This window comes from Palaemon carinicauda, chromosome 8 (assembly GCF_036898095.1).
Source record: "Palaemon carinicauda isolate YSFRI2023 chromosome 8, ASM3689809v2, whole genome shotgun sequence".
NCBI classification, from domain to species: domain Eukaryota; kingdom Metazoa; phylum Arthropoda; class Malacostraca; order Decapoda; family Palaemonidae; genus Palaemon; species Palaemon carinicauda.
The window spans coordinates 153,680,662-153,708,334 of record NC_090732.1 but is presented as its reverse complement, the minus strand read 5'-3'; the positions used below and the strand labels follow the sequence as shown (position 1 = coordinate 153,708,334).

Genomic DNA, 27,673 nt, shown 5'->3' with positions numbered 1-27,673 from the left:
TGAGTGAAGTACCTCGAAACATGTATGAGTTGCAATGAAAAGGTAAGTCTGAAAAACCTACCGAAGAAGAATCAGAAAGGCAAAACTGTGGTTACCATTATTTATTCGTATGGAACTTAATCATGAACCAAATTAGACACTTATAGTGACTAATACTTGTGAGGATAGAAATCTGGAGACCTTTAGTCTAATTCTCTGGGAATATCACTGTAGTCAAATATACCCTAGGAAGCTACTGAAGGAACCTTCATCAGGACGACATGGCCTGAGCCCAAAAACATGATTGTGGATGGAAGATGACTGGACAATATCATGGTAGATATTTCTAAATGTAAATTTTATTATCGTCATTGCAGTACCCTTCTGATAATTTGATGTATAATTATCATTAAGGGCTTTAACAAGAAAAATGGAGATTTTGATGGGTGACCCAAAAATGCTAAGATTCATGGCTGGAGTGTAGTGACATCATATTACGAATGAAGAACTGGTGGGGAGAAGTGGTGTCTAGAATATGGGAAAAATACTGATAACACGTTCAAGATGGTTCGGACATGTGATGATAATGGATGAGGAACAGTTGGTAAAAAGAATCCCAGAAAAATATGGAAGTGACAGGATGAAGACAAACAACAATCTCTAGGAAACTGTGAGAAACGGGGATAGTTGAAGACATGAAGCCGTTATAGGAAGTCATCTGCAGTATATAATTGGACGAGAGAAAATAAGTGAAAAGTGACTTAAGGTAATGAGATGACCATGAATTATTCTCATAAGGCTCACCTGAGGAGGTTCATTCTGAATTGATTAGTCAAAAATCAATTCTGAGCGAGATAAAGAATTTCGATAGCTAAGTAGGAAGAGGACTAATGAAAAGTAAATGTAAGAGTGTAACATAGCTTGATGAAAAGAAGCTTTAGTCCTATCTACAAGACACAATTTATTTGATCTCTCTCCTCAGGAAGGAAACGTAAAGGTAGCATAGTATTTAAAGAGGAGATCCATGAGAGGAAAACCTCACGAGCAGACTCTTAGTGGTTAACGATAAGTTGGCAACATCTTAACTCAAAAGTATTCCAATATTGGATAAGTTGAAATATTAAAATAAAACTATTACAACATTCTAAGCTGGCTAGGTTTGATTTTAAAGCTAATTAAACTAGTAACGGGGGTTTTTAATGAGTTAAAACTTAGAAAATATAGTTGGAGATAAAAAAAAAACTTCTTCATCAGGTTAGAAAATCGAGTGTGGTGTTTCATGATTACTTCCGAATTATTGGGATAGGAAAACTACAATCAGAAAGCCAAGACATCAGATTAGAATGCCGATATTGACATGCAAATTTAGGACTAACTAAACCCAACTAAAAAGAGGGGATATACATTTTCATTCTATTACACACCATATATCGAGATTCAAAGCAAAACAGTTATTGTAGTGAAAGATGAGATAAATGACAATATAAACTAATCTTAAAAGGGAGAGGATGAGCGCACCGTCGGCATTACTTTGAGGTCTTTGCATAGTCCGTTCGGGCCCTACACACCTACTTTTTATCCGCTTAATATACATATGTAGAAGCTTCGTTCCTTTCATCTTGTTCCCCATCCCCGGCCACACATTTTTTTTTTTTTTTGCTGGTGTTTTCGCCGTTGCATATGGGTGTTGAATGGCCTCCCAGGCCCCCAGTGATGGTTCGTACGGCCTAAATTCATGAAAGCAAACTAATCAAAACTCGTGAGGGTCTCTGGATTAACTAAACGTTGACATTCATTAGACTCCGGTGCAGTTACGTCACATTGTATAGTGGATGTCTTTAATATGCTAGAAACATGTAGAATAGCAAAAGTGCAAGATAATTCCTTGAAATGAGATATACACTTATCTTTTATTGTTGATTTGCTTATTTTCGTTTTTCCTTATCTTCCTCTAATTCTTATGTCCAATTTCTAAGAATGCTAATGGCCTTTCTTATTAGTTTCTTCGAGTACCTTTGTCGAACAGTAATAATAATAATAATAATAATAATAATAATAATAATAATAATAATAATAATAATAATAATAATAACCCATGCACAAGAAAAAAATCGTTAAATATTTTTTTTTTACAGCATTTACTAAGGTAGGCAGATGAAATAAGTCGACTAATGCATTACAGTGATAACGATTGAAGACCTTGTAGTTAAACAATATCCATGGCATGCCTAATTTCTAAATTTGTCCCATTACATGGTTTAATATTGAATCTGGCTGTGATCGAAGGTTTTCTTATTTTAAATGGGAATAAAATGTACAAATCCATATTGTGAAGTCGCAGCATTAAATGACAAGGGTTATAAGAAGATAAAATAGTGAGTGTGTAAACTTCAGGCATGAGGGAAGGAATAATGGTATGGAAAACTGCCAATGGAACAATGGTTGTTCAGCTCGTCAAATCCAGAGTTCTTAAGACATTGTTACGGGTTTTCATATGGAGTAAACTCATGAAAACTTGTTTAGTTTAGAGACCAATGAAATCCGCCATGTCAAGTGTAAAACGCCAATTCAACGCTCTACTATGACAACTATGGAATCCCGTTAAATTTGGGAAACTAACCCGAAATATAAAGGTGTAGTTTCTGGACTCGCTGTGATAGACTGAGAAAGAAAACTATAATAATTAGGAGGTGGGGGTGGGGTGGGGGGTAACTATCAGTCAAGATACATGTAATGAAGATAGCTGAATGGGAGAGGATGAAAAGTCATAAAGGAGGCAAAGGATTAGATGATGGGATAAAGTGGAGAAGAATTTGCAAAAGAGTGATGTTTAGAGGAAGACGCTTTCGACGGAAATAGTTGGAGAAGACGCATCAAGGCAACCGACCCCTAGTTTAGAGATAGCGGGGATGGAGATTTTGTGATACTGTATAGAAGGATTTTAGGGAGGCCCGAGGTCCAGGTAATTTACGATGGGATGGAAGAAAATAAAACAGAGGAATTAACGGCTGGCTTACATAGAAAGTAAAGATTCCATCAGTCCATTCTATCATAAGGAAAGTTTTTATCAATTTTCACTAAATTCCGAACAACTTTTGTCGATGCTATTCAATCATATTTCTGTTCTTGTGGTTGATATCGGCCTCTTACCCGTTGCCTATATTACATTGTTCCTACACGAGAGAGAGAGAGAGAGAGAGAGAGAGAGAGAGAGAGAGAGAGAGAGAGAGAGAGAGAGAGAGAGAGAGATTGCATCTATTTGATAATACTATCTCATGGTTATATTGATAACTGAAAAAGTCGTAAATTAGCAGCAGAGTTCTATCGTAAAGCGACTTCCTTGTGTATAATAGTGAACAGAACGGTGATGGTGATTTGAAGTGGAACCGTGGAAGTATCAAGTTCGACGAAGAGCCGTGTGTGCATGTGTGGTTGTGGGAGGTGTGGAATGTCGAGGAGTGATCAGATAATAAAGCCGCTATTTCGTTCTCTATAGTATCTTCCCCAATGTTCGTTTTCATGCAGTTTTCTGAACTTTAAAATTCTAAATAGGGAAGATATTGTCATCCATATTTTAAGCATTGCTCACAGTTATGCCGTATCTTGCAAGATAGGCTGACTCGTACATTTTAAACTTTCCCTACTCATTAACAAATTGGAAAAGGTTTCTTAAAATTGATGTTTTTAGATACATTTCTACGTAGCGTTCAGGTTATTTACCGAAGATTACTATTGACAACTTCTTAGAAAAAGTATACACTCATTCCTTGTGCAGAGACAGGGTTCTACCCATGATGTTGCCATATCACAATCACTAAAAATTTTCAATATTTGATTATGAATCTTTTTTATATTTTGTAAAACATATACATCTCACAATAATACAATTATGCATACAATGTTTCGTTTATAGACGAATATTTTTTATTGTATCAATACATGCATTAATGGAAACGAAGGATGTAGCCGGCTTCGAACAGGGTCCCTGCCCTTCGTCTACGCTGACCACATACCCCAAGGGCAAATGTTCAGTATTTTACACAAATTAATTTACCTTTATATTTTCATTAAAGGACGTGTACTATGTATAATAAAGGTCATCTTATATTTTAGAAACAATGAAATGCAGTCCACAAAACAGACTTTTAGGAAAGATCTTCTTTGCAGTGTTACCAGAAGTAGTTGAGTTGCCAGATCCTCATTATCCGGACCCAGGCGGCGAATTCGGGGATGTTGGGGGGAGGAACTTAACAGCTGAGGGTTGATGGAGGGTAGAGGAAGAAACAACTTTTAGGGGAGGAGCCTGGTGCGAGGCTAGGTGGATTTGACCAAGTCTTGTTAGTGAATCGTTGACTGTTGTAGGAAGAGGGAGCGCGTGCATCTCTCTCTCTCTCTCCGTTTTGTCAGTGGTGCTGGAACTTTATTAAGCCGTCACCATGTATGACGTTTTCGGAAGCATCCGGGGTCTATTGAAAATAGACTCCGTGAGCATCGATAACAATATATTCAGGCTCCATTACAAAGCCACTATGTTTATTTTGGTGGCGTTCAGTTTACTGGTGACACAGAAGCAATATTTCGGTGATCCCATCGACTGCATCGTGGAGGGCGTTGATGCAGGCATCATGGATACATATTGCTGGATCCATTCTACCTTCACCATCCCCGCCCTCACAGGGGCCGTCGTAGGACAAGAAGTGCCTCATCCCGGTGTGGCAAATCCCGAGCAACATGGATCGGATGATCAGCATGAGACCAAACATCACAAGTACTACCAGTGGGTTACTCTGTTCCTCTATTTGCAGGTTAGTTAGAATGAAGTTTCGGCTTCTTTAAAAGTTTATTCTGGTGTGGTTTCGTAATTTGATTGTTATTGAACCTCTTTTTCATGAACCTGTAGCATTAAAGCATCTAATTATAATATTGGGACTTGTAGAAGTAAATTTATTAGGCCGCGGGTATGGGTCTTGCCGTAGGGATGGCTTAATCCTTCTAAATTATATGATTTAAGATAAAATAACTTCAAATTGTGGTATATCGGATCATAGTAAGGAACACCTTCCCCCAAGAAAAAACTATTTGGCTAGTAATAAGAAAGATATCGCCTGTCCCAGGAAACTGCATTCTACCCGAAATTACCGTAACTAGTATAGGACCCATGCAAGCTTCTCTACGGTAGGGAGCCGGTGACTATCCCCACAGAACACCCACGCAATGATGTATATTTGTATTTTTTATGCTAACAAAAAGATTCAAGTGCTGAAACTACTGGAACTTGGACAGTAAAGTTTAAAGCAGAATATTCTAATTAGGAAACAGGAAAGAAACTGCCCATCGGTCTATGTTAGGATCAATTACATACCTTGATATTTGTAATCAGGGTGTCATTCATTTATATGAATTTTACAACTGGCTTGAGCATTATTATTTTCCTCTGTCCATAGAAACATTCAGATGATTTGATGAAAGTCAATAGAAATTATTAATCTTACATAATGATTCCTCATAGGCCTAGTCACAAATTTGGCAGATTTTGACTTTGCTTAACATTTTTTAATTTAAGCTCTTTGCTGACGTTTACACATATAGAAATCTAGAGAAATTGGCTACAAGTCCTTGGTTTTCTGCTGGCCGTGAATAAGTATACATTTAAGTCCTGCCTTTTTGGAATGACACATTAAGGTTTTTGCTAATTTTGATTTCAGAGTATTGACCTTCTCGGGAAAAGTGGGATTATACAATACAATTTAGTTGCTAGCTAGGTTGCATATTGTGTCGGATTTCTTATTGATAATACATTCTTTTCTCCAATCTGACATGTCCTTCCTTCACAGGACTGGATGCACCTTCTGAAGGGCTTTGGAAGCCCTGGAATTAATGACAGGTATTCTGTTGATAACATTTTGTCACCCTGCTAATTGTTCACAAGCACATTTTTTATTTGCTTATTATGGCTCATTCAACAGTTTTCTTTGCATTTTTTCATTTATTTTTCATCGCCATGCTATATGCCTTTTTTTCGTTACAATTTGGTGTTAGACCTTAGATGCATTAATGCTTGGATCGCGATTTTATTTTATTTTTAAAGTTTCCTTTTACGCAGATTTACATTATCGAAGCCTTTTATTTCACTCCATATGATATTTGAAATGTTATTGTTAATAACACAGACTTGAGGTATGCTTAATACATCGTAGGATTGATGTAACTAAATGTGTGGACTAAAATTTTTTTTGATGTTTGAAATTTTAACATGTAGTTTTGTGCTCGAGAGGAAGAGAATACTGATGCACCACAGCTGTTTGTCTGATTTCCCGCCACCCTGCACAAGGTTCATTCATAGTTTGTTTCATTGAAGGTTCCCTACGATCGATATAGTACCTCACACGCGATTCTGTGTTCACACGATCGATATAAAGTACCTACAGTATGTCCTAATACTCTCCCCCCTTCCCCCGAAGTATTAAAATTAGACCTTGCTATCCATCCTCCTTTAAACTAGTTTTACCAATGATGCACTAGGGTGCTGAATGGCCTAACAGACCCCAGCACCATGCTATATGGCCCAAATCCTAAAATCTAGTTCTAATACTTTACTCTTTTAATTCGTTGGTAGAAACTATTGGTACGTGAGAAGCAGTTGTAAGATGTACTATTTCCTAATTATTGTACCCCTAGTAACAAATTACCCTGTTGGTTATCAGCAAACTACGAAGGGACAAAAATATTAGTTATATAAGTTCACTGTTAATATGTTACCAAATCATTATTGTACTATGCCCTACCATGATTAGCTAGCTAGCTGTCCTCATGCACTAGTATGTGGTACTGTTGTCCAGTTAAAGCGTTTATTGAATAGTAGAAAGCATTAGTACCAACTTAGTGAAATACTTTCTTACTGTTCCCATATTATCATCATCATTTGATAATCTACAACCTTAGTCGTAAAAGTAGGATGCTATAAGTCATAAGGCTCCAACGGGGAAATAACCCAGTGAGGCATGGAAATATACAACAAGAGAATTTTAAGAACAATAACACTAAAAATAAATCTTTCATATCTATCTATCTATCTGTCTGTCTGTCTGTGTATATATACTATAAAAAATCAAACCGGAAAGTACCCTCGAAAACCCAACTGTCATGACCATCAACGAAACTCGCATTAATGGTTGTAAAGGCACAAGATGATTTCTGAACAGCATTGATTTACAATTTCTATTCCCTATTTTTTTCCCTCCGTTCATTGATACAATGCAAGTCACACTCAATCATACGACACCAGATCATTGTGGAAAAAAACACGTCTATTCTCTGGTGGTGGTGGTGGAATTAATTATTAAGGCCATTTGCCGTTTCAGTTTTATTTCTTTGAAAGTAATCATCCAGTTTTAATTAATTTATTCTTGGATGAAATTGTCAGGCCTTTCCAAAGATCAGTTTCTCTCTCTCTCTCTCTCTCTCTCTCTCTCTCTCTCTCTCTCTCTCTCTCTCTCTCTCTCTCTCTCTCTCTCTCTCTGAATTTGATAACTCGTTAAGGCTGGTTTGGCAGGTTTGAAAGCGGTATTACCGAAGTTACTTCAGGAAATGGCTTAGGACGTTGTCGGTAAGTCATGACGTATATCCCACCGATGTATTGTGAACCAGAATTTTGTGGTTTAAATGAGATTTGCGTAAAATTAATTTCCCAGACGTGTCGAGCTTCTATCTTCAGATCTAGCTACAGGTTGCAAATTAGCTACAAGATTAATGGTATGGACTTCACTCATGGGGTGGTGGGCCTGTTACTAGTATGTCAGCTAGTTTTTAATATAGAGCGTCAAAATGTTCATCAAGCGGTTTCGTGATTTGCTTACTGCTGTCTTGAATTATGGGCCCTGAGAGAATACTGTTTACCAAATGCTACCCAGAGAACTCTTCTTTTCTTGAAATTAGTTGACGGTTCATTCCCTTTAAAGACGGGTTTTTTCCCTCTTATTTTGTTATAAGAATGGTATAAGATTGCAGCATCCTGCATGTCAAGCTAGGGTTGTAGCTTAGTTAGTAATAATAACAACTTGCTCCCTAGATATTGATACCTTGCTTTTTCACGAGGAATAGATTAGTTGTCAATGGTGTAATATGACTAGTTCAGACTTTGAATAATCTTCGGTACAGTATAGAATGTATGTTCTAACGTATGTGTCGTTTGGAGTTATTTGTGACAGTTTCTATTATCTGGATTTATCTAATCTGTGTCAGTACAGGAGTTTTTAGATAAGATGTCTTTCGTATTGAAAACAGCGATAAAGTCGTATCGTGGACTTTTAAAAGTGCACTAAATATCATCATAAATATTATAAATGCTTAGTTTATTTCTGAAAAATTTGCATTTCTCTGCAAGCTTCGTGATTTAACCCTCATACAATTAAGGTATATCAGTATCCCTATTTTCAACGGTCCAATTTTCCATTTTTAAATATTGATATTGATGCCGTATAAGTATTAATAGTAATGATTCTCTCTCTCTCTCCCTCTCTCTCTCTCTCTCTCTCTCTCTCTCTCTCTCTCTCTCTCTCTCTCTCTCTCTCTCTCTCTCTCTCTCTCTCGTGATGACATGTACACATTATGCATCTTTTTTTAATTTAAATTTACTTGATGGTAGGTCATATCATGGTTTTGTAATTATATATATATATATATATATATATATATATATATATATATATATATATATATATATATATATATATATATATATATATATATATATATATATATATATGGGTAAAGGTAGGCTATATTTTGATTTTTTTTTTTTTAGTATTAAAGTTAGGTTGAGCAGATAAGATTTAAAAAATATCAATAAATTTTATAATTTCGTTTTCAGGCCATCATGTTCTATGTTCCCCGTTATTTGTGGAAGATCTGGGAAGGCGGTAAGGTGAAGAACTTAGTCATGGAGTTGAACTCTCCCATCGTGGAAGACGATGCCAAGAGAGAACGCAAGACCATGTTAGTCAACTATTTCAGCCAGAACCTCCACAACCACAACTTCTACGCCTTCAGGTTCTTCGTTTGTGAACTTCTCAACTTTGTCAACGTCATTGGACAGATCTACTTTACGGACAGGTGAGTTTTAGGTGCTTACAATGTGATTGAGGTACAGGACATTACTTATTGCAAAGTTTAAGAAAACTTATATATTAATATCTTTTCTTTATTAAATTTATCGAGTCATTACTTCACATTTCAGGTTTTTGGGTTATGAATTCACTACCTACGGCACCCGTGTCATCCAGTTCAGCGAACAGGAATTGGGTTCAAGACACGACCCCATGGATGAGGTGTTCCCAAAGGTGGCCAAATGCACCTTCCACAAATATGGTGCCTCCGGATCTATTGAGAGGCATGATGGTTTGTGTGTGCTGCCCCTTAACATCTTCAATGAGAAGATTTACATCTTCCTTTGGTTCTGGTGAGTAGAATAAGTTTCCTGTCGTTAATAGATATTTGTTGTCAATATATTAGCCCCATTCTATCAAAAGTCTATATGTATATTAGGCCCATTCTATCATAAATCCATGTAAGGTCCATTATCCTTTCAGCCGAATTGATTTCAAATTTTTCTTTACTCCTAAATAGGTTCATCATTGTTGCCGTCGTATCTGGCGTTGGCTTGTTGTACCGTATGGCAACCTTTACCCCCGCCTTCCGTCAAATTCTCCTGAGGACGCGTTCCCGCCTGGCTTCTCCTGAAAACGTCGAAGCCATATCTCGTAAATGCCAGATCGGAGACTGGTTTGTTCTTTATCAGCTCGGTAAGTAGTTTGCACATAACGTTACTCAATCATGTAATAGTATTTTTTCCAGTGACGTAGACAATTTAACTCATTATTTATAGAGGGATCCAAATATAAGTGGTGTGGGTATCGTGAAAATATGAAACTGAATAATTATAAACGATAATGTACTAATGTTATTTTTTTTTCTTTTAACAGCTAAGAACATGGATCCTTTGATCTACAAGGAATTCATCACCGACCTGGCTAACAAATTGCAGGGCAAAGGTCCCTTGTAAATGAAGTGTTTTCTTGTCTTGTAAATGTTCAATGCAAGTAGACCGCACCAAGAAAAGACCCAGCTATGTGAATATATCAGCACAATACTCCTGGAGAGATACGGCTGTTTAGGCGTTTTTTTATAATGGGTTCATTTCAGCATGCTAGGCATAGCTATACTAAAGGCTGCTTTTGGAGATTTAGTGGTAATGTGTTCTTTTTTAAATATTTTTTTTTTTTTTTTTTAATAAAGGACTCACTTTGCTAATGTATTTATTCAGTGCTGTTACGTGATTTTTGTGTTTGTTAGTGCCAATGAAATTTACGATAATGCAGTTATGACATCAGTATTTTCGGTTTTAAAAGGGAAATATGGGATATTATATGACATTATTGTACAATAATTAAATATCCAATATTATCTTTACATTACATTATTTATCAGTTTTCTACAACCTTGTCACAATAATAAGCTCAACTTCTTATAAACGTTTGTGTGTGTATGTAAAAGCATTTACGTTATGTCATAAATAGTAGGTGATAAAATTTGCAATACTGTATCTCGGGTTTTACAGTTAAAGTTTGATATGATGAAGTTTAAACATTCTGAACAGTTCGTTTTCCAAGTGGGTTGGCCAACTATCTGCATTTGGAGTTTCATGTTAGGTTTATTTGGCATATATCTGGGGTACAAGACTTCTTGAGATTGTAAAAGTGGTTTCAACCTGCATTAGTCCTCACGAAGTTATTTTTGTTCCTTGACATTTTTCGAAAAGGGGATTTTTATTCTTTCAAGTGACATATACCCAATTAAAGGTCAAAGATCCATGACGGATTTTTCTTCCCATTGCAAATGCAATTTTGGCCAACCCTGTGTTTTTTGGCAACCTTTTCAAAGTGTCGCCGTTGTTACAATAGATCGTGATTTGTATTCATTCCCTATAACGCTGGTTTAAGGGACCAATTATTATTACGTACTGTAGAAAAAGTCTATTTTTAAGGATTCACTATTTTTGCTACTTACAGTGCTAAGATATATAGTTGTGATAAGGCTGCTAAAATGACTAGACTTGTGTGAAGACTAGTCTTATTTTCTGACTTTATTTATATTTTTTTTTTTTACAAAAAAGTTTGTTGGATGCATGTATTTATATTTTTAGTATAAATATATTAAAATTTACAAACAGGACACTGGACAGAATGTACAGCTGGTCTCAATGACTTGTTGACTGAATGTAGAATATTTGTTAAAACACAAAATACAGATAATCCTGGATTTATGTACCATACTTTAATAAAGAGGAAAAGATTCAGCATGGCTTTCATTTATGGCCTTATGATTTTAAAAGTATTTCCATAAATTAAATTGGGAAGACGATTTAATTGTGAAAACTGAAGAAATTCAGTGTGTGTATTTTACTCGTTCTTTGGAACAAACAAGATTTATGGAAATGTTTTAACTTGAAATATTAACCGGTGATGAAGTGTGGGGCAGAGGTAGATGGAGAACACTGGCCAGAAACATCGACCCCACATAAAAGTGGGAAAAGATGCAGACAAAGAAGAATTATGCGTATTGTCTCAATGGAAAGTGTTATATTAATGTCACCGGCAAAAAACGGTGTTGGATGAACGTTTTGGGTTTAAAGGCTGACATTCTTATAAGAAATAAATACAAATACAACTTTTAGATGAGCGTTGCTATCCTTGTCAATCGGCTCTAAACCATACAAATAGGCCAAATGCTGAACAGCCGTCTCATTTCTAAAAAAATTTTAACAAGTACCAATTAATGTATTCAATATTATTTGCTAAGCTACAAACCTAGTTGGAAAAACAGGATGCTATAAGCCCAGAGGCTCCAAAAGGGAAGATGAGCCCAGTGAGGAAAGGAAATAAACGTTTAGGAACTATAACAACATTGAAAGATATCTTTCATATATAAACTATAAAAAAAGTAACAAATAACAAGAGGAAACAAATGTTGAGACCATGGTACAAAGGGCTTTGACAGTAACAACATTATTGAAATTATTGTTTACATATGATATATGGAGAGTCCTAAAGATTGAAAAATTAATAATTGGAAATGGAAGTATGAAGAAACTAAGGAATAAAAGGGGTGTAGTAATTTGCAACTTTATAAACAAATTATTCGGATTTATTTGATTATGCATGGGACGGTGACCGGTGAAGGATTAAGGACCAAGCAAAGGGGCACGACGGTCTGAGAAGTTAGACCCTACGCACTTAGGCGGTTTACTTCAGACCTCACTTGCAAGGTCTTTGCTGCATCATTGATCCTCATTAATCCGTTCCTAATTTAATCTTGAGATGGCGGCAAGGAAGTCAATAAGATAAAAAAAAAATTGAATCATACATTATATAAATGTAAAAAGATCATTAGTTTTACTGGCTGAACCCAAAATGAGAGATGCAAGATGGAATGTCAGTTAATATAATTAGCAGAATAAAGCACGTCGTATAAGAAAAAATATAATGGGAAAACTAGATCTTTGGAAGTAATCTTCGAAATTAGGCACTGTAAACTTCAGCAAAATTCCTCCAAATGAGAGGAGAGGGATGTAAGCCAGTTGACGTCATGTTACTACAAAAGATAACTTTTAAATTTGATGTGAATTGGCAACGCACTCCCAATAATAACCCACAGACAGAAATGCCTAAAGACAGATAATACGTTCCCCGTAAGGAGTCGGTGCAACCACAAATAGTGACGAAGCATTTTACGGATTCCTTCTGGGCCCTGGTTGCACTACGTGAATCCTGCTAACACTACCTTTCTCCTACTGGCTAGATTTCTTGCCTCAATTCGTAGATATATCAATTTAAACAGCTAGTTATAAATTTCACATGATTAAAACTTGTTTGATTTGATATGAATTATTAAAATATCTCAATAGTACAAATTGGACCAAATATTCCTTGAAGTTAGAGAAATTCACTGCTGGTAAAAAATAGAGGTCCAGGAGAAGTTCGTCAAAATGCTTTAAAAAGGCGAAGAAATACATGATGTATGAAACTACTTATTTAAAAATCTGAAGTCGACGTAGATTAGCGTAAGTAGAAGCAAAAGAACTCGTAAATCTAAAGTTAATTATTCACCTACATCAGACTACGAGCTACAACGAACACCGCGAAATAGAATAAGCCCAAGGAAGATTAAAATGGTTGGGCTTTATAATAATATATATAGACAGTTTGAACTTGAAAGCTAAAGGGTCATTCAGAAATTTGTTGCGTAAGATTAGGGCGATTCTTCTAGAAGGCAAAGGTTGGTGCTAAACTAAAGTCACTACATGCAACCTATTGCCTATTTCTTAAAAGCTGGTAAACAAAACTCCCGTCTCCGAATATGAAATGAACAAGTCCACAAGACTTTTGGCTTCACAAAAACCAAAAAGGTAATGTGGCAGGTCTTGCTCGGGCCACCATTCGAACTTCGAGTACAAACGCTTGGCGGATGATGATTTTTCGTTAATGAAACTCATCTTGAGGAAAGATTTAACGGTAACGTTTGTATTACTATAGACAAAATAAAGTCTCCTATTACTATCTTTATTATTATTATTACTACACGAGCTGTTATCCTTAGCTGGGAAAGGAGAATGCCACAGGCCCAAGAGCTCCAACAGGGAGAGCAGCCCAGTGCTTAAAGGAAATATAGTAATATCGAATAAGCAATAAATGAGAAATAACAAAAGAAAATATGAAATATATTGAGATTATATATATATATATATATATATATATATATATATATATATATATATATATATATATATATATATACATATATATATATATATATATATATATATATATATATATATATATATATATATATATATATATACACACACACGAACACACACACACACACACACACACACACACATATATATATATATATATATATATATATATATATATATATATATATATATATATATATATATATATATATATATAATCTGTTGATCAGTAAAGCATTTGCAACAAGTTAGCAAGTTTGAGCTTTTAAAGTTCCACCGATGCAAAACCAAAATAGGAAATTCATTCCACAAAACTTCAAGAATATTGTACTGTGTTCAACCTTACGGTGGAGAAGGAAAGACTTAGAATTCATTGCAACCACTAACCAATAAGGTCCTAATTCACTGTATATGAAAATCAAAGAAAGTCGCTTTCATTTCAATGAAGGGCACATAACTAATGCTGGGTATATCCTGGGAAGATCTGAATAGGATGGTCTTATGCAACATGCACAAAGAATTAACTGAACAACGGTGCTAGAGATTGATATCTACATTAGGGATAAGGAGTTCAATGGACTGTAATGAGTTGCATATAGTTAAAGAAACATAGCCAATTGTAAGGTTGAGATTATATACAACGTACATGTAAAATCTTGTTTATATGACTTATTCCCTTAATAAATGATTCAGCAAATCAGTAACAGCAAAATAAAGTAATAATCAGCAAACAATATCAATAACTATATTTAAGATTTAAAATGGCTATTTACAATATTTTACAAAGTTCACAGAATACTCACAGCACACTGATTCTGTTAACAATTTACAAATGCCGTATTGGTTTTCAAGTCTCTGTGGAATAGAGAGACAGATGATGACGAAATTCAACTCAGAATTTTGAAGGACGATCCTCCAAGACGTAGTTTCAGATATACAAGTTGATATGCAAGAACACAGTTTAGATAAGATCCAAGAAAGTAGACTGAGGTGGTATAGGCAGGCAGTTAATTCTAATAGCCAGACCTTCTCCATCATGAGGCTCAATGCTACACAGTATTCTAGAAGTTTTATTCCAGGTGTTACCAAGTTGTGGAATGATCTTCCTAATTGGGTAGTTGAATCAGTAGAACCTCAAAAGTTCAAAGTTGGAGCAAATGTTTTTATGTTGACCAGGCTGACATGAGTCTTTTAATAGTTTATATATGACGTTTCTGTTTTTGACGTTGTTAATAGTTTATATAGGACATATCTGTTTTGGCGTTGTTACTGTTTTTAGAATCATTTATTGTTAATTTATTCTCATCATTTATTTATTTCCTTATTTCCTTTCCTCACTGGGCTATTTTTCCCTATTGGAGCCCTTGGGCATATAGCATCTTGCTTTTCCAACTAGGGTTGTAGCTTGGCTAGTAATAATAATTATAGTAATAATAATAATGAGAAGAGATGGACAGTATATTGGGAGAGTGATGGAAATGGAGGTAAAGGGAACGAGAAGGAGAGGGAGACCAAAGCGAAGGTGGATGAACTGTATCAAGGATGACCTTCGATTAAAGGGATTAACCGGTGATGAAGTGTGGTACAGAGGTAGATGGAGAACGCTGGCCAAAAACATCGACCCCACATAAAAGTGGGAAAAGATGCAGACAAAGAAGAAGAATGCAAGAACACAGTTTCTGATTATATTCGATCTTCCAAGGTTTCCTTATTTGATTTAGTAACGTAGAATCTCATTAAGGGGTCAAGTCTCTCTAATGCGGCAACACGCCCTCTTTTATATGCCAGGGACCCACTCTCTCGAACGTCCCTGTAGGACTCTTTAGAACTGCACAGGCCTATAGGATCACACGCAATACGCACTCTGGATTAGCGGCGATCGACCTATAGTAATTATGAGAAATGTCCAGAAACTCTTGCTCTAGGATACAACGACGTCTTCGAGTTACAATGATTTTATTTTTTACATTAATATTTAATAGGTAAAAAATAACCTTCATCACAGGTTCTATAACATTATGCATAAATTTATTGTATATATAACACCAATGTAAAGATGTTGAGAAGTCACTGCGCTCAACGTACTTACAATAATACTTAAAGTTTTGTTAAGAGTTTATTTTCATCTCCCATAATTCTTTACTATGCACTATTTTAGCTAGATCTCTGTTAAGGGATGCAGTAACTTTAACTCTACATTCAAGTGGAAATTATATAAAGAGAGTAGGATCATCTGCATATGCAACAAGCTTGTTTTCCAGGCCAAATCACATATGTGGATCTAGTTGAAAAGTAATGGGCCGAGAACACTACCCTTTGGAACAGTTAATCTAAATCCAAGAGAAACTCCAAAGAATTATTCCTACCGCACTTGGGCGGTATTCATAAAGAAAAGGATATGCTTATACTTGCAAAATATGAAGGAAATCCTTCTACTTGTATTCATAAACATTTCAAGCAAAAATTTCTACTATTAGAGCAAAAGCATATCCTTATAATCACATAAAAGTAAATGGTTATACATAAAGAAGACCCTTTACTTCATATAAAGAGCATATGCTTCGAAAAAGCCGAGTCTGGTCAGTAGCAGACTGCAGTTCGAAAAGAAAGGTTGTTCTGTCCGATTCTCATCAGGATGGCAGATTTTGTGGATGTGAGGCATGTTAAACAAATACATGCCCCGTTAACCCACACTTGATCGTGATTTCAAGATGTTATTCCGTTTTGAAGAACAAAATGTACAGTGGCTTGCGGACAGATATCTTGTCCACACCTGGAATCTCGATGATATATCAAGGTTAAGCCATAACTAGGTGATATGCATTTTACAATTGCTTTTGCATGTATATACAGTTGGAAGAATACGAAGGCTGCTGTATTTAGGGATGTATGTATGTACAAACAGTATATATGTATGTACGTATTATGTACGTATATATATATATATATATATATATATATATATATATATATATATATATATATATATATATATATATATATATATGTGTGTGTGTGTGTGTGTGTGTGTGTGTGTACAGTACATGCAAATATACAGTATTCATATAATATATAAATATAGTATATATATATATTATATATATATATATATATATAATATACATCGTATGAATATACATATATACACAGAATATTCATATACTGCAAAAGCTTATATACATGCATGTATACACACACACACACACACACATATATATATATATATATATATATATATATATATGTATATATATATATATATATATATATATATATATATATATATATATATATATATATACACACACACACACACACACATATATATATATATATATATATATATATATATATATATATATATATATATATATATATATATATATATATATATACATACATATATATCGATTCGTACCAGAAATAGATTGTTCTAAATCCCAAACCTGAAATAATTTAGCTGAAACCAACTATTTCAATTCAGTTTGCTTTAAACCCCAATTATCCTTCATCCCTCGTCCGGGTATCTTAAAGTTTCATTCAAACTGCAAGTTGAGCGTTTAGCGTCTTCAAAACTTTTCAACTCAAATCCATAAATCAAATCACGTAGTTTATTATTATTATTATTATTATTATTATTATTATTATTATTATTATTATTATTATTATTATTATTATTATTATTATTATTGTTGTTGTTGTTGTTATAAAATAAGAATGGATTTTTTCGCGAGTCCTAAACGAATTCGGAAGAAAATCTCAGATTTCCAAATGGCTTCAGAAGAAATAGCCATAGACTTAGCATGGAATTCTGAATGCCTCCAGAACGGTTTCGGAAGAAAACTTAACTGAATTTCCAAAAGTCTTCAAAGGACATAGCCATATACTTAACATGGATTTCTGAATGACTTCAGAACTGAAATTTCCAGGAGCAGTCCTGAACGACTCCTCCCCGAGCTTCAAATGACTTCTGAAGACCTGATCTTTATTTTTTCAAACGTAGCCTGCAACACCTCACATGATCTGTATGTAGCTGGCGAAATCTAACCAAGGAATTGCGCGCCAATAGGAGTAAGAGGAAATGAGTTGATGGCTGGGAGAAGTTTTTGGAAATAGCCATAGATTTAGCATGGAATTCTGAATGCCTCCAGAACGGAATCTCAGAACGGATTCGGAAGAATACTTTCCCGAATTTCCAAAAGTCTTCAAAGGACATAACCGTATACTTAACATGGATTTCTGAATGACTCCAGAACTGAAATTTCCAGGAGCAGTCCTGAACGACTCCTCCCCGAGCTTCAAATGACTTCTGAAGACCTGATCTTCATTTTTTCAAACGTAGCCTGCAAAACCTCACATGATCTGTATGTAGCTGGCGAAATCTAACCAAGGAATTGCGCGTCAATAGGAGTAAGAGGAAATGAGTTGATGGCTGGGAGAAGGATTTCGCTTAACTCACAGAGTTGGCATTCTGGCGGAATAGGAAGCTGACGGTAAGAATTATGTGTTACGTCTTCGGAACACCATCAACAACAGATGGTTTTGATTGCTGCCGAAGTTGCCGATCGTTCGTTTTATATCGCCCCACCTATAGAAAGACACGGGATCTTCCGTTGGCAGCTGAGCTTTGCTTGGGCTTTTGCGACGATGTCTTATTAAAGGAGATTCTTGGAAAAAGTACGAGGCTTTGTATCGGTGCAAAAAAACGGATTGTGGGGAATGAGGATGGAGGCAGAATGATTCAACTGAACGGTGAGTGACGTGTAGTTCTTCAACAGGATTGTCCCAAAATTCGCCATTGAAGTAAGGACATATCCAGACGACATTGGTAAATATATTATGTTGATTGTCATTTACTTTGGCATGATAGTGTATGCGGAAAAATCGATAGTATTCATCTCTGTACTCATTGCCCAGATAGGTAAAGAATAAATGCCTTCGATTTCCCTGAGGAATCTGACGAAGTGAGGACTCGCGACACTGAAACCTCTTTTGAAATCTAGAAGGACACCGACCACCTAAGGAAAAGAGACACTGAAATTTCGAGAGAAACGGATAATCTAATGAAAGAAGATCTTGAAAACTAGAAGACAGGAGAGAACAGTGAAGAAGCGCCTCTGATGCCAGAGGTAAGACACCTAAAAATAGAGATCCTCTAATGCTAGAAGTAAGGCACCTCAAAATATAGATCGAAGACCCTCTAATGCTAAAAGTATGGAACCTAGAAATATATGTCAAAGAAATTCTAATGCTAGAAGTGTGGGAGCTACAAAGAGAGAGGTCAAATAACTTCTAATGTTAGAGGTGTGGGAGCTATGAAGAGAGGTCAAAGAACTTCTAATGCTTGAGGTAAGGGAGCTGAAAAGAGGAGAAAGAACTTCTAATGCTAGAGGTGTGGAAGCTAAAAAGAGGTCAAAGAACTTCTAATGCTAGAGGTGTGGGAGCTAAAAAGAGGTCAAATAACTTCTTATGCTAGAGGTGTGGGAGCTAAAAAGAGGTCAAAGAACTACTAATGCTAGAGGTGAGGGAGCTAAAAAGAAGTCAAAGAACTTCTAATACTAGAGGTGTGGGGGTTAAAAAGAGGTCAAAGATCTTCTAATGCAAGGGGTGTGGGAGCTAAAAAGAGGTCAAAGAACTTCTAATGCAAGGGGTTTGGGAGCTAAAAAGAGGTCAAAGAACTTCTAATGCAAGGGGTGTGGGAGATAAAAAGAGGTCAAAGAACTTCTAATGCTAGAGGTGTGGGAGCTAAAAATAGGTCAAAGAACCTCTGATGCTAGAGGTGTGGGAGCTAAAAAGAGGTCAAATAACTTCTTATGCTAGAGGTGTGGAAGCTAAAAAGAGGTCAAAGAACCTCTAATTCTAGGGGTGTGGGAGCTAAAAATAGGTCAAAGAACTTCTAATGCAAGGGGTGTGAGAGCTAAAAAGAGGTCAAAGAACTTCTAATGCAAGGGGTGGGGGAGCTAAAAAAAAGGTCAAAGAACTTCTAATGCAAGGGGTGGGGGAGCTAAAAAGAGGTCAAAGAACTTCTAATGCAAGGGGTGGGGGAGCTAAAAAGAGGTCAAAGAACTTCTAATGCAAAGGGTGTGGGAGCTAAAAAGAGGTCAAAGAACTTCTAATGCAAGGGGTGGGGGAGCTAAAAATAGGTCAAAGAACTTCTAATGCAAGGGGTGGGGGAGCTAAAAAAAGGTCAAAGAACTTCTAATGCAAGGGGTGGGAGAGGTAAAAGGAGGTCAAAGAACTTCTAATGCAAGGGGTGGGGGAGCTAAAAGAGGTCAAAGAACTTCTAATGCAAGGGGTGGGGGGGCTAAAAAGAAGTCAAAGAACTTCTAATGCAAAGGGTGTGGGAGCTAAAAAGAGGTAAAAAAAAACTTCTAATGCAAGGGGTGGGGGAGCTAAAAAGAGGTCAAAGAACTTCTAATGCAAGGGGTGGGGGAGCTAAAAAAATGTCAAAGAACTTCTAATGCAAGGGGTGGGGGAGCTAAAAAAATGTCAAAGAACTTCTAATGCAAGGGGTGGGAGAGCTAAAAGGAGGTCAAAGAACTTCTAATGCAAGGGGTGGGGGAGCTAAAAAGAGGTCAAAGAACTTCTAATGCAAGGGGTGGGGGAGCTAAAAAGAGGTCAAAGAACTTTTAATGCAAGGGGTGAGGGAGCTAAAAAGAGGTCAAAGAACTTCTAATGCAAGGGGTGGGAGAGCTAAAAGGAGGTCAAAGAACTTCTAATGCAAGGGGTGGGGGAGCTAAAAAGAGGTCAAAGAACTTCTAATGCAAGGGGTGGGGGAGCTAAAAAGAGGTCAAAGAACTTTTAATGCAAGGGGTGGGGGAGCTAAAAAGAGGTCAAAGAACTTCTAATGCAAGGGGTGGGGGAGCTAAAAAGAGGTCAAAGAACTTCTAATGCAAGGGGTGGGGGAGCTAAAAAGAGGTAAAAAAACTTCTAATGCAAGGGGTGGGGGAGCTAAAAAGAGTTCAAAGAACTTCTAATTCAAGGGGTGGGGGAGCTAAAAAGAGGTCAAAGAACTTCTAATGCAAGGGGTGGGGGAGCTAAAAAGAGGTCAAAGAACTTCTAATGCACGGGGTGTGGGAGCTAAAAAGAGGTCAAAGAACTTCTCATGCAAGGGGTGTGGGAGCTAAAAAGAGGTCAAAGAACTTCTAATGCAAGGGGTGGGAGAGCTAAAAAGAGGTCAAAGAACTTCTAATGCAAGGGGTGGGAGAGCTAAAAAGAGGTCAAAGAACTTCTAATGCAAGGGGTGGGAGAGCTAAAAAGAGGTCAAAGAACTTCTAATGCAAGGGGTGGGAGAGCTAAAAAGAGGTCAAAGAACTTCTAATGCAAGGGGTGGAGGAGCTAAAAAGAGGTCAAAGAACTTCTAATGCAAGGGGTGGGGGAGCTAAAAAGAGGTCAAAGTACTTCTAATGCAAGGGGTGTGGGAGCTAAAAAGAGGTCAAAGAACTTCTAATGCAAGGGGTGGGAGAGCTAAAAAGAGGTCAAAGAACTTCTAATGCAAGGGGTGGGGGATAGATGTCGCCAGCGCGGCTTTGGGGAAGGCGCGGTGGCATCTGTGTTCTTTCTGATGCGTAAACCTAATTAAATTCAAGTAAAAACAGGGCATTAAATACGAATTATAAATACTAAATTCTTTCTTATCTTGACAGCACAAATGAAATCTTACAAGTTCCAACATGTAACTAAGCGCTCCCGAAACACGAGTAAACCTTTTACTTCTGCTTGGAGGATATCCTCGCAAGTAAAAGGTAATCATTATGAATATGGAAAGAAAGATTTGCTTATACTTCTACCTTCTGCTTCAGAGAATTACCTCGTACTTCTCCCTTATGCTTACAAGGATATCCTTCCTTTTTATGAATACCTCCCAATGAAACTTAAACGGATTTCAATTACTTGAGCTAACGCAGCAGTAAATTTTGCTTCAATAAAATTCGGCCTATAGGTGGATAACTAAAATAGATTCCAACGTGAAGCAGAAGCTGGGCCATAGCGCAAGGGTTAAGTCAGCTTTAGTAGATGGATAATTCTTAATACAAGCGAGTATATCTAATTATTATCAGCTAAACTATATCCTAGTAACCTAGTTGGAAAAGCAGGGTGCTACAAGGCCTAGGGCTCCCAAGATGAAAATAGCCCTCTGAGTAAAGGAAATACGGAAGTAAACTATATATATAAACTGATAAATAAAAAAATAAAGTATTTTAAGATCAGCAACAACGTTAAAATCGATCTGTCATACATAAACTATGAAGTGAGACTTATGTTAACCTATTCTCCATGAAAACATTTGCTGCAAGTTTGAACGCCTGAAGTTCCAATGATTCAACCCCCAGATTAGGAAGATCATTCCATGACAATAGACAAATGACGTACTCAAAGGAGACGATAATTTAAATCTTGAATTAATCACACACTTCATCCTCCCTTTTCTCTCTTTTTTTATTTATTTTTTTATTTTTATTTTTTTTTTGTCCAGATTTCAAAATGACATCAGGTGGCCAGAACCTCGTGCCTTCGAGCTTATATACACACATGCATATATATATATATATATATATATATATATATATATATATATATATATATATATATATATATATATATATATATATATATATATATATATATATAAAGCATAATATATATGAATAAAATAATTTATTGTCAATATAACGTATTCTGTTCTTCTCTCTATAATCGATATATATATATATATATATATATATATATATATATATATATATATATATATATATATATATATATATATATATATATATATATATATATATATATATATATATATATATATATATATATATATGATTTTAGGTAAATTTCTCGGATGCAATTTCTCGAAAGTCAAATTCTTGAACTCAATTGCTAGAAAAATAATTTCTCGAACTATCATTTTCTCGAATCCCATATTTCTCGAAAACGGATATCTATTTTGTCGAGAAATTGAACGGAGAAATTTTTATGTATTTCATAGAAAAATGTATCCTTTTGGGTTGACAAACACAAATGTTAAAAATTTATTGTAAATGAAGGAATGAGAAAAATACAAAGGTTATAATTTTATTGTATGTATAAAAATATCATTTAGAATGAAATACAGTACTAAAATTTAATCAATCAAAATGAAATGTTGTATGCTACACTTCGTAATATTCTTCGACAGGCCTCTCTTCGTCTCTTTTTATTTTCTGATTTTCACTGTTTTAGTCTCACTCATTTTCTTTCTACTTTGTTTTTCCATACTCTATTATTTTATCTAAAAAATAAGTTAATATCTTTTATGACGCAAGAGTGTGATTACAAATAGGTAAGCAGTGTATCGTGCATCATACGTACGCCCGTACATACAGGACATCACGGAATGCTAATAGCCTCTTTCTCTTTGTAAATTGGTCTTTGGCGCTTTTGGTATACTTTCGACTGTGTTCGAGAAAATTACTTGTTTGTTTTCGAGTAATTGACATTCGAGAAAATGATAGTTCGAGAAATTATTTTTCGGTCAATTGAATTCGAGGCATTTACCTTCGCACAATTGATTTCGAGAAATTTGCCTGACACCTATATATATATATATATATATATATATATATATATATATATATATATATATATATATATATATATATATATATATGTATATATATATATATATATATATATATATATATATATATATATATATATATATACATATATATATGTGTGTGTGTGTGTGTGTGTGTGTATACACCTTTTCATCCCCGAAAAGGTCTGGAAGATGTGAACTTTCTGTATCCGTTTTCTTTTCTAATATTTTAAGATGGAGTTGCTAGACTCATGACCTGCTCTTGAAGAATGATGTAGGAATTATTCTCAGAAGGTACCTGGCTTTCCGTTTTGGTAAACCATCTAAGTTCTTATGAGACCTAAATCTTTTAAATCTTTATCCTTAAAGAACAAAAACATAAAGACGAATATCTGTTAGCCTTATTATAACGGTTAATTTGTGAGTGACTATATGTGAGCTAAGCTAAGATAGAAAAGCCAAGGGATTTGTCCCAATTTACTCTCTATATCAATGAATTTATCTTTTGCTTACCTAACCGAATTTAATGTATGCTACCAGAACAAATGCAATTTTTTTTTTTTTTTTTTTTTTTTTTTTTTTTTTTTTTTTTTTTTTTTTTAATAACTCTTCGTTACCTTAGTGGTTACTTTGTATCCGAGTACCTAGAGGGTTGGAAATGTGGACCTACTAAGCCACTACTCTAATACTTTTCCTTAACTACATGAAAGATTAGGTTCGGTATGAAGTAACGCTTCATTTCACGATGCTCGTTGGTACTTTGCATCTCCAGGAAAATCATATATCGCGAGGAATATCACATTGGAGACCCAAATGGAAGTTTCAACCATGTCTTATCTTTCTACGTCTTTTACTTGATAACACCAGTTCAGGAAAAAACAATACCTTCTCCGTCAACTTCTTTGACTTTCGGCTATGACTTGCGTCATCAAGGTTTTTGGCTCGTGAGGTTTTCAAATTCTAAAAAAATACGTTTCATAAAATATATTCAACAGTGTTTCAGCTTCATGTTGCATTCACATAATATAAAATGGATTTACCATTGCAAATTATAAACCCTTTATCTGAAACTTAACTTTTAGATTAAATAAATTAAGAGCAAAATTCCCTTTTAAAATTTCGATGTGATTACCTTTATCGTCATAAAGATTAGCAGAAATGAGACTTTCTAAGGATACGGGTTTCCTGTCTAATACGACCACGCACGTTAACTAAACTCAGTCATCGAGTGAGCTGCAAGACCTCGAAGGGGAAGGACATTAGAGTCCAGAGCCCGAGGATTAATCTCCTCTAATTTCAACTCGAGAATTGTAACCACCCCTCTCCATCAAAATGTCGATGTACGACGTGTTTGCGGACGTGAAGAACATCCTGAAGGTGTCTTCAGTAAACACCGACAATACAATCTTTCGCCTACATTACAAAGCCACCATGGTTTTGCTGATCGCTTGCAGCCTTCTCGTCACCCAGAGACAGTACTTCGGTGACCCCATCGACTGCGATGTCGATCCGAACTATATCGACCAAGGCATCATGGATACCTATTGCTGGATTCATTCGACGTATACCCTGCCCTATGTTGGAGGGAAGGTTGGTCATGATGTGGCTCATCCAGGGGTGGGGCCCGACCACGATATCCATACGGGCGAACGGCACGAGACGAAACATCACAAGTATTACCAGTGGGTGGTGATCGTCTTGTTCCTCCAGGTGAGTCACTTGATCAGTTGCAGAGTTTGGCTTTGAATAGGGCTAAGTATTGGCTAGAATAAGATACTCTGAATTCGTGTTGGAAAGCTGAACAAAATATCACCAAAATTAGTTATTTCGTGATAGCTATAAAGTTTTGATTTACTTATTTGTGTGTCTTCAACTATTGTGAGGTCTCATTTTGACGTCTATTTTCACAAAATCATCTTGAACGTAATATACAAGTTTAGCAACAGTGCAGCGATTACTAAGTTTTCGAAATGCAAAATACTAGTACTGTATCTAGTCATAAAATAGCATTCCCTTTTTAAAAGATGATTTTATTTTTCGTTTAACAAATAATTCTCTTATCAATAAAAGATAACCATATCATCTTTTGATAAAATACAAAGACCGTATATAATGGGAAAAACAGATACTGTTTCACTCGGTTTCAAAACTAGCAGGTTGCTCTGTTAGATAAAGATTAGAATATTGATTATAAGTAGAATATACACATTAAAATAATAGAAATTGGGGTGTTTTACTAGTAATCAGGGAAAGAAGTGTTGAAGTAACAGATTTGATGACAAATGAAGTGGCTAATATCAGTAGTGTTGCCATTTACAATATGAACTACGTGTACGTTATTGTCACATCCGTAACAGTTAGGTATATTTTTGAAATATCCCTTAAGACAACTAGAGAGAGAGAGAGAGAGAGAGAGAGAGAGAGAGAGAGAGAGAGAGAGAGAGAGAGAGAGAGAGAGAGAGAGAGAGAGAGAGAGAGAGAGAGAGTATAGGAATATAACTATTGATATGGAATCTCGGTTTTTCAAAATGGAAATAAATAGAAGGCCATTATGAAACAAAATGATAAATTTGAATTTCCATGGCTTTCGTTCCAGGCCTTGATGTTCTACATCCCAAAGTACATCTGGATGGCCTGCGAGGGCGGAAAGATAAAGATGTTGGCAGCCGATCTAAATTCACCTATTGTCGACGATGCCATGAAGAAAGAACGCAAGGATATGTTGGTCAAGTACTTCAGCAACAACGTAAACGCCCAGAATGCCTACGCCTTCAAATTCTTTACTTGTGAAGTTCTCAACTTTGCAAATGTTATTGGCCAGATTTACTTCACTAACAGGTACATTCTTGATGATGTATTGATGCATTATTAATGTCTACAGTATGCTACAGTTGTAGTGTAGTGCGTTCGAGTTTGAATCATATTGAATATCTTCGTAAATTTAGTATATACTTAGTATATAGCATCATATTCTCTCCAGAATCTTATTTAGCAAGAGGACTTTTCCCCCAAAAAATATCCACTCTTATATCGTTGCATAGAAATTCTTTACTTTAACTGAAGGAACTATCAGACGTATTCGCATGATCATTACTAATCTATCAAATAACATTCTCAGATTCCTGGGTGGTGAATTTCTAACATACGGTACTGACGTCGTGAAGGTGAGCGAAAGCGACATGGCTTCAAGGCAAGATGCAATGGACCAAGTTTTCCCCAAAGTGGCGAAGTGCACCTTCGAACTCTATGGAGGTTCTGGTAGTGTTGGTAGGCATGACGGTCTCTGCGTTCTGCCTCTAAACATCATTAACGAGAAGATCTACATTTTATTGTGGTTCTGGTGAGTGATTACTTTCAATAAGTATTAACCCTCAAAGTCTAGGTACTAATGCCAAATTTTCGGTCATTTTACTAATAAGGCCAAATGGAAAATTTGTATTCATATCGCTCGGGATTGAGCCAAGTGAGTTGATCTTAGTAAATTAATCTGTGCAAATATTTGAAAACCTTTAAATAGTGAATAAACCATTCCCTTATAGACATCTGATACATAGTTTTAAAAGATGCCACCTCTTATCAATGGCGTGCAAGTACAGAAGCCCCCAATTTCAAGAAACCTGGCCATCAGATTCTTCAGTTCTATTTCACTCACTTCTTACAATTTCATCTTCAGGTTCATCGTGGTAGCAGTGATGTCAGGAATCGCTGTGCTGTACCGAGTGGCAACGGTTGTGCTTCCCGGATTTCGCACGATTCTCCTGAGGGTGCGCTCAAAGCTCTCCGATCCAACTGACATCCAAGACGTGGCCCACAAGAGTGAAATTGGGGAATGGTTCCTTCTCTACCAACTGAGTAAGAATTCTATGAACTTTATATCCATGACTATTTGAGTCTAGAAGCATATTCTTTCGTACATCGATTCTATCTTATTTCTCTTCCTCATGTTATTTTGAATTTTTCGTAGTTTTTATATGGTATATTTATTTTAAAGTTATTATTCCTAAACTTCTCTTGTAGTATATTTCCTTATTTCCTTTCCTCACTAAGCTATTTTCCCTTTTGAAGCCCTTAGGCTTATAGCATCCTGCTTTTCCAACTCGAATTATAGCTTAGCAAGTAATAATAATAATAATAATAATAATAATAATAATAATAATAATAATAATAATTTCCACATTTTCCAATATGATAATGTATATTTTTTTCGCTTTCAGCAAAGAACATTGACCCCCTAATCTACAAAGAATTCATCCACGACTTAGCAATGAAGAGGAGAGGCAATGGGCCAATCTAAAATC

General features: G+C 35.7%; 1 protein-coding gene across 1 annotated transcript in view; it reads left to right on the top strand.

The window, feature by feature from the left end:
- Positions 1 to 4,269: 4,269 nt before the first annotated feature.
- LOC137645501 (uncharacterized) overlaps positions 4,270 to 27,673 on the top strand; it is a 23,640-nt gene continuing 236 nt past the window's right edge. Inside the window, exons 1-10 of the mRNA XM_068378306.1 lie at positions 4,270 to 4,784; positions 8,849 to 9,090; positions 9,215 to 9,436; positions 9,604 to 9,779; positions 9,960 to 10,035; positions 24,695 to 25,085; positions 25,972 to 26,213; positions 26,494 to 26,715; positions 27,049 to 27,227; positions 27,590 to 27,673. The exon at positions 27,590 to 27,673 is cut by the window's right edge and continues 236 nt beyond it. Of these exons, the coding sequence (XP_068234407.1) occupies positions 4,416 to 4,784; positions 8,849 to 9,090; positions 9,215 to 9,436; positions 9,604 to 9,779; positions 9,960 to 10,035; positions 24,695 to 25,085; positions 25,972 to 26,213; positions 26,494 to 26,715; positions 27,049 to 27,227; positions 27,590 to 27,669 (2,199 nt within the window). The 5' untranslated portion in view covers positions 4,270 to 4,415 and the 3' untranslated portion in view covers positions 27,670 to 27,673. The remainder of the gene's footprint in view (positions 4,785 to 8,848; positions 9,091 to 9,214; positions 9,437 to 9,603; positions 9,780 to 9,959; positions 10,036 to 24,694; positions 25,086 to 25,971; positions 26,214 to 26,493; positions 26,716 to 27,048; positions 27,228 to 27,589) is intronic.